The 8,108-nt window shown below is 48.6% G+C and overlaps 1 protein-coding gene across 1 annotated transcript in view; it reads right to left on the bottom strand.

Annotated features, from left to right (window-relative positions):
* Positions 1–8,108, bottom strand: part of FRMD4A (FERM domain containing 4A) — a gene marked incomplete at its 5' end in the record, with an annotated part of 38,168 nt that overhangs the window by 22,416 nt on the left and 7,644 nt on the right. Inside the window, one exon of the mRNA XM_010131150.1 lies at positions 4,526–4,667. Within this exon, the coding sequence (XP_010129452.1) occupies positions 4,526–4,667 (142 nt within the window). The remainder of the gene's footprint in view (positions 1–4,525; positions 4,668–8,108) is intronic.

Here is an 8,108-nt window from a genome sequence, read left to right as displayed (position 1 = left end):
CTGGGCCTATTTTAATAGCTGATGCTGCTGGTTTAATTTCAAAGCCAAGACAACCATACATGTCCCTTCTTTCTTAACATACAGGGTGGGACACAAGTCTTGGTGACCTAAAGTCTTGGTGACCTAAAGTCTTGGTGACCTAAACCTCCACTTGATACTCTGTTGGTGTGTGGATACTCTACTCATCTTCTCATACCCACTTGGCCTCTCTGGGCAATTTCTCCATCCATTGACATTGAGGAGAACATGAAATGTGGGTCCTCCCTGCCTAACTCACTCCTCCCGCAGAATTCACGGCTAAACTTCTTCACCAGTGCTAACCAGCTGGTGTCTGATCTCTCCAACACTGGTGAGGTCAGGACAAGTCTTGGTGATGTTGACGGGGACGTGAAGCAAGTGAGTCACACCCCCAAAGGATATGACCAAGGTGATGTGCTGTGCCTGTGCAGATCTGCAGGGGCTCCTGGCTACCAGGGGTTGGCTCCAAGACAAACTTTGTTTTAAAGCTTGTCAAAGGGCTGAGACCAGCAACATGAGCCACCATTTTGACTCGTTTGACTCACTGCTTGTCCCCACTTCCTCCACCTTTTTTAACAGAGGGAGCCAGCTTGGAAAAGGGATAAATGGGAGACATAAAAAAAGTAGGGAGGATAGATGGGATGCTAGAAAGCAGAGGGAACTAAGGCTTGGTGCTAGCATCTGTGAGGGAAAAGAGATGCAACAAAATGGCAAGTGGCAAGGTAAGACCGTTGAGGATCTTTCTCATTTTTTGAGTCTCCTGCTCCAGGAAAAACACGTCTAAATATGGCAAACCCTTCACACTACATCCGGTTGCTGGCTCCAGCTTGCTGGCATTTGGTTGAGGTCCTCGTGGAAGGCTGTCCCCTGAGCGGGAAGGTCCCCCCACGCTTGCGCCACGTCAGAGCCCGGGATGACTCACTGCGCCAGGATGTCAGTGCACAACAGCCAGCGACCTCAGGCAGCCGCTATCTCTTGTCTCTGCCAGACAAATAGGATATCCTCCATGGCGCAGAGGAGCCCAGCTGGAGCTGCTCCACACAGGATATGCTCAGATATCCTCTGGGTGACTCGTATTCTTGAGCCTCCGTGCTCGTGGGCTGTGCTGGAGACCATGTGGGTGCTGTTTATCTGTCCTGACACCCGCCAGGGCGGTCCAGCTGGGATACAGCCCCTCCAGATGGAGTGGCGGGGGACAGAGAACCGGCTGGCTGGGCTCCATCATGGCATTTTCAAGTGTAAACAGGCCCCTGCACAGGAAACCTCCACTGCGGATGAAGGAATGGGGCTCAGGGGGACAGAGGCGTCTCAAACATGTCTGCAGAGCTCAAGCAGAGGTGCTCCTCTATGGTTTCTCCTCTGTCCACTGAGATGAAGAAGGCACTCTGGGATTCAGCCCAGCACTAAGCTAGCAGACTCCTTGTCAGCTAGGAGACCTGCGGAGTTCTTAGGGCACAGACCGCTCTGAAGAAAAAATCCACATTAGACCTTAACCTGATTTCACTCTGATAATGACCTCTGCTGGCTTTGATTAGGGTTCATGCCAGTGTAAAAGCAGGGCTCTTATTCCTGGGCAAATCTTGCCCCAGATGTCCAGGGATGGTCCAGAGATCATGAGCAGAAGATCCTTGAGCTAAGTCTCAACAGCCCAGTGTTTTGGGTGCTCCCTTCAGAGCCCAAATGAGGTCAAAATCTAAAGAGTAACTTGTCAGAAATGCACTTGGGAAGATCAAACTTACAACTCTACAGTGGACCCAGACTGGGATCGACAAGCTGGCAAACACAGAGGAGCTTAGGCTTTGGCCCTGAGCTGCTGTGACAATGGAGAAGTCACTGTCCCTGTATAAGACTCCACTTCCCCGCTGCCGGGTCTTGAGACTGTACGGGGTGTGGGGCAGTGACTGCCTCACACTGCACAGCAGGATCTTGGCCAGACAGCGTGACAGCTGGAAGCAACAACAAATATTTCCTTGCAGCCTTGCTGCAAACCCAGGGCAGACGTGCCAGCCTCGGTGTACTCCCCATGGTACTGACAGCCCCTTCAGTGAGGAGCAAGATGGGGAGAGGAAATGTCTACAAGTAATTTCCAAGAAAAAAACAGCAGAGAATGGCAGGGAAGTGGGGGCAAACAAAAATTCAGTTCTGCCTTTGTGATTTCGAGTCACTTGAGGTATTTATAGCCTGGAAATCTACTGTGGCCACTTAATCATTTGCACTTATTCTCTCCAGTGCGCAGGCTGTACCACGATAACCCATCATTGTTGTGACTATGTGCCGATAATCTTCAGCACAATGGGAGGAAATGCAAAGGCTGGGATAGAGCCAGAGACTGTGCCCAGCAGGACAGGCAGCAAATGTCCCCTCCCATCCAGTGGGACAGGGCTGGGTCATCTCTGCCAGTGGGGCTCCAGGGAAGGGGTTCTTGGAGCAGAGGGGTCTGGGTGATATGGTGAAAGCAATGTACGGTCTCCAGTTCTGGTATCTGTCCTCCTCTGCCAGACATCCTCTCTCTACACTTCCCTCCCTCCACAAGTGTGCCTGTAGTTACTGGAAGGCACACAGCAGCAGCAAGCCCAGCAGCTCTTCTTGACATTTTGGGAAGAGCCCTGTCCTCATAGCTGGCAGGACCTAAAGGCACCTCTGAACACAGGAACCTGGAGGGATCCATGCTTGCCTGCCCACCAGCAGCACCTCAACCAAGACAGAGGTTCATACAGTCCTACACGGGCATCCAGGTACACCGATCCACCTACCCAGGCCAGAAGAAGTGACTCACTTGGTCAATGAACGTTGCTCATGATTAGGCACTAGCGCAATTCTGCTGAGTCTGCAAACCCCGCTCTCAGCCAGAAGGAATATGAGCAGGGAACAATAAAATACAGAAATAAAAGCGTGGGCAGCTCCCAGTTTGGGATTTCTATCCACATAACCCTGATAGGTGCTGGCCCTAGAGAAGCTTTTACGGGCCTCATTTTCTACTGGCTTTAACCTGGCTACTGCTCTCCCAGCATGAGAGCAGATGCAACCCCCATGTTTTTTTCCAGCACAGCAAAAAGTCAGTGTATTAAGATGAAAACAGGATTACTACTGAGTAGCTCTCACAAACTTGGGAATGGTGCCCAGGAGGCTGAGATCTTGGAAAGACCTTAAGAACTTCCTTGGGGTACTTAATGTTACTTATTTTCCAGCAGGAGAACTGGAAAAAATGCCAAACAAACAGAGTTCCAACAACCCAACACCAGTCCAGGAGCTGCTCAGCTACTGCAAGTCCCTGAGCAACTGGAGGCACAGACAGGGGATTGTACACTGCATCAGGAGGACCTAAGGAGCAGAAAGGTATCTCTGTTTGTAGGCAAGGCAAGGAATGGCACAGCAGGCAGCTCTGGAGCTCTGTCAGCACTGCACATTTTAACTGCTTGCTGGTCATTTCCCATGCAGGAAAGCATGGCATTTCAGAGACATGAAAGACGCAGGGATGGAAAGCTACTCTACTGCACTAGTGTGGGTTCAGTCTCGAAGCATTTGTGCTTTTAGATGGACTCTTCCCTTGTTGACCATGGGAAGATTATTCTCTGGTGTTACACATCTCAACACAATCAGTTTCGGTATCTTGATGCGACGCTTAACAGAAGGCATTTAATCGACTGGAAGTGTTAATCACAGTGAAACCAGCAATTCTGCCCCCCTGAGGAGCTTCTCACCTGAGCAGCTAAAAGTTCTTTGCAAACTATCAATCCTTGCTTTGTTCGTGGAGTGACGTTTAGCACTGCTTTACACACAGCTTGCCCTGTTCAGACTGGCAGAAGTGTTTCAAAGAAATACAGACAAGTTCCTGCCTCCTCTTCCCTGGTCCTTCTCTCCTGCTCTAGCTCTTCTCCGTATCAATTCCTCTTGGGTTTCTTTCACAGATTATGTCTTCATCAAAACAGGAAGGTGCTCTAAGCCACAAAAAGAAACCTCTAGGTCCCCCCCTAGTATGGTGGAGAGTGGTTGAGAATAGCTCTCTGGAGCCTGGAACCAGGCAAACTCCAGCAAAAGAGCGGCAAGGCAAATGTGTACTCTGTGAAGAAGCCACCCTGCTTCAGCACTGCTGAGGGATATCACCAATTTCCAGCTTCAGTTTCCCTAGTGAGCTGCACTGGCTGATTGCTTCCTCACTGCTGTCTGGGAGCTCCTTCACAAATGCAACTGCCTAGGGATGAGCTGGCTGCCAAGAGGCAATTATGGTAGAAACGGTGAAGAAAAACCAGGTGTCAGCTGGAAACTGAGAGGCTGGAGATGACATCCTGGGGCCAAAGAGGAAACGGGCAGTGTTAATGAGAGAGGAGAAAGCTGCTGCCTGTGCTGTTTGTGGGGCAACGTGCTGAGAGACAGACTGACACCTGGACAGACAGAATGGCTAAAGGGAAGTGACTTTCATTTCTGCAGTGCAGCTTCTGACTGCTCCCCACTATATCATGGCCATGGCCTCACCATGTTCTCTCCAGTTACCAGATAAAGGACCTACCTGATGACAGAAGACTTCCGCTGCTGCCGCTGATAATTTTGCCTTTACTCCCCATGTTGGCCAGCTTTGAGGTCTTGAGTGTTCCAGTTTCAGTCAGGTCAATCGCAATCTCACTCAGGCTTCTTGCAGCATGAATCTTGGACTGGACACAGACACAGGAGTTAGCAATGATCTAGCACTTCCTTAAAGTTCACAGAAAGAAAAAGTCCTTTTGCTGTGGCAGGAAACAGGCCTCCACAGCAAACTTTGATTATTTTACAAGAATAGAAGCAATCTGGCCTGGTATTCCCTACTGCACTTTTTACATTCCTAAGTGGGGGCAATTCTGGCATTGCTTCTTGTTGTTTGTTATTTTCTCTGCTTTGCCATGGACATTTTTCCCTCTCAAACAAACTATGTATGGAGTGTCTGAGTTACCATAGACAATAAGAAACCTTCAGAAATGCCAACATAATAAACTGCAAAGCCCAAAGGCCAAAGACCATCTCTAGTATCTAAAGGAAGCCAGGAGGGGCCTTTCCAAATCTGCAATGACCAAGACTCAGTGGGGCTTAAACAGGCTATCATGAGAAGCTGGAAGAGAATACTGGCAGGAAAACATGTCCAGGTTATGATCCAGACTAACAAGCTGCACGCAATGCCCCTACGGTGAGGGACCTCCTGAGAACATGAACATCACGCCAGTAAGAAACAACAGACAGCCCCAGCTCAGAAACTGGCCATACTAGGGTGAGGAGTCATCCATCGTACACCACCACATGTCAACAGTCTAGGCACGTCCAGGGGAAAGTAAACGCACACACTACGTAAACCTATCTTAGGAGCTGACTGCCTAAGATGCCCTTTCTCCATTGGTTATGAGAAGGGTTTGAGACAAGATGCCCAGAAATTTTAGGTGAGGTAACCCCAGAATTTCCTCTTTGCTGAGCAGTACGCTCAAATGTGGTTATGCCCACAGAGCTGACAAAGGCAGAAACCGTTCAGAGCAAGTGGATTAACAGCACTGAGCAACGAAAGGAGCACAGTGGCTGCTTGCAGGATTGGGCTCACTCAGTCCTAGTGGCTGCCTTGCCTCTGCCAGACAACGCCCATCTTCAGCAGCTCACCATCTCTCCCCAGTCCATTCTCCTGACAGCATCCAACAGGCATTTAACATGAACAAGAGGGTCGAGAACACTGATCAAAGTTGCTGGGGAAGGCCCTTCAGTTACAGCTTTAGCACCACCAGGAAGATGAACCCAACATATGAGGATGTCTCCGGTGACAACAGGAATTTTTCAGCCCTTTTTGTGACTAGTACAGCCTGGCTTAGGATCACCTGAAAATAACAACTGCCACATTAGAACAATCCCAAAGCCTCTCAGGTCCTCTATCTCAGTTCTGACTGGGGTCATCTCCAAACATTTCAATAAAAAAAAACTACAAGGAAACTTTTCATCAAGCCATTGTGGAATAATTTGTCCACATGGAAAATTTCCTCCTGCCTCTTCTGAACTAATGCTTGTGCTTTGAGCTCTATTTCAGGTATTGATTGCTGAATTTACTTCAGTTAACAAACCATACTAACAAGGAGGGAACTGACAACCAGGAAGAAGCTGTCTGTAACATGGCACACGAAGATGACAGCTATTTCAGCTCCAACCTGGAAACTGGCTTCTTGCTCCCTGACCTCATGTGAGCTCCTCAGTCATGGATGGAAGGAACTTGGAGAGCGGCCCATTGCCCAAATCTTGCAAGTCCTGTGCTGTCAAGCAATGAGCCTGGCCTTGCAATTTCCATTTCCCAGAACTCTCAGAAAGTTGTAGGAACATTGTGCTGCAGCTCTCCAGCCACACAGAAACTTTTGGTCAACAGGATGGTGAAGCCCTAGTTCACCTTAACGTTCACCTCTGCATCTCCTCAAGGCCAGAACTGAATCTCAGCCCTAGTCATACAGTTCAGCTACAGTGCTAACAAATCCTAACAAATCAGAAGCTCATTGACGTCCACGTATTAAGCTGTGATCTGTCCCCACTGGAACTATCATGAGATGCGAATATAAGGAACGCTTGTTGTGATGGGATTTTCAGTGTTATTTCACATACTCAGGAAGCAGAAATCATTTTAATAAGAACTAAGGCTGAACTGGCGGCTGAATGCTCACCACACTGAGCTTCACTTTTAGCTCTGCTACTGATTTGCTGTGGGGCTTTGGGCAAGACACTTAAGGTTAAGTTCTTAGTGATCCCCTGCCTCTGTTTGCACATCAGTGAAACAATAAGGGAAGCAAAATGTCTCCCTGTTGCACACTGTATTTTTAAGATTAATTTAAGATTTCAAATTTAGAACAGCACTGGGAGAGCCTCATACTGAAAACACCCTCAGTAGTATTACAATCATCATCATTTAACATTCTCGGGTATTTACAGGCTCCATCATTACCATTCAGAGGTACCCGAATGTCTCACAAGCTTATTTCCACAACAAAAGCGCGTGTGTATTTGCTCATTTGAGAGGCTGAACTACCAGCCAAGATACTAGAACAGATCAGGCAACCAGTACTGTCTCTCTTAAACTAATGCTACAACCAGTTAGACACTCTTCATTTCCAACAGCCCCTCCCCAGAATCAGCCCTAGGAGAAGGACAGCACTCTTTTAGCTTCTTGGATCTGACATTTCTGGTCTGAAACAAGGTCTGTGAAACATGTTCTTAGAATATCTCTGGAAGGTTAGTTGTAGGTGAAGAGGGAAGTCACTACTTTTATCTAACAAGATTTCCTGCTACTCAAGTGTTGATAAGAAGCCTAAGCATGAACTGCTGTCTTGCTGCAATGCTGGATCTTTGGAGGTAGTAAGTCTTCAGACTGCTGCTGTCCTGGTGATTTATCCCCTGCAGGTGTATATATGCTGTATGACCCCACATAAAGGTAGGGTTATGTATCCCTTGTATAACCCCAGGAACTGCCACAATGATCAAAACCAGGACCTGCCTAACCCAACATACGGAGTCCTTGCAGTGGACGTCTAGGAAGGGTACCAACCCCAAGCCTGCACAGACAGATCCTGCCCTCCCACTCTGCGAGGCAGTGGTTTTCCTGTATTTGTAGGATAGTTCAGCAAGAAGCCCTGTAGTTTATTTCCACTCATACTCAGTCTGCAAATTAGGGCACGCTCTTGCCCTACCTGTTTGACTAGGCACCAGCTGAAATGCTGAGTGAAGGCAATGCTGCTAGATGCTGCTGTGATCCTTGCCAAGCCAGCACTGGCTGTGAGTGGGCCCTACGTAGGGCGAATGAAAAAATGATGTAAGCCCGGCATCCCTGGAGCCAGGAGAAAGGAAAAACCAGCCAGAAGAGACCAGATAAAGGATCAGCAGGGCAGAGCAAGTTTTATCCACAGAGGGTACAACCCAAACCCACTGAAGCCACAGGAGGAAGTTTTAGATCTGATCGCAGTTGTGCTGATGGTGCCCTGCACTACACCATGGGGACAGAGCATCTCTTGAAAGGAATGGAGTTATTTTTCCATGCTGCTCAATCCCTGCTGTCTCTGCTCCCTGCAGCAACGCCAATCAGTGTCGGGTGGGTCTTGTGCTTCGGACAG

This window comes from Buceros rhinoceros, unplaced genomic scaffold, assembly GCF_000710305.1.
Source record: "Buceros rhinoceros silvestris isolate BGI_N320 unplaced genomic scaffold, ASM71030v1 scaffold18932, whole genome shotgun sequence".
NCBI lineage: Eukaryota > Metazoa > Chordata > Aves > Bucerotiformes > Bucerotidae > Buceros > Buceros rhinoceros.
The sequence above is the reverse complement of the archived record's forward strand: the minus strand, read 5'-3'. Positions and strand labels throughout refer to the sequence as shown.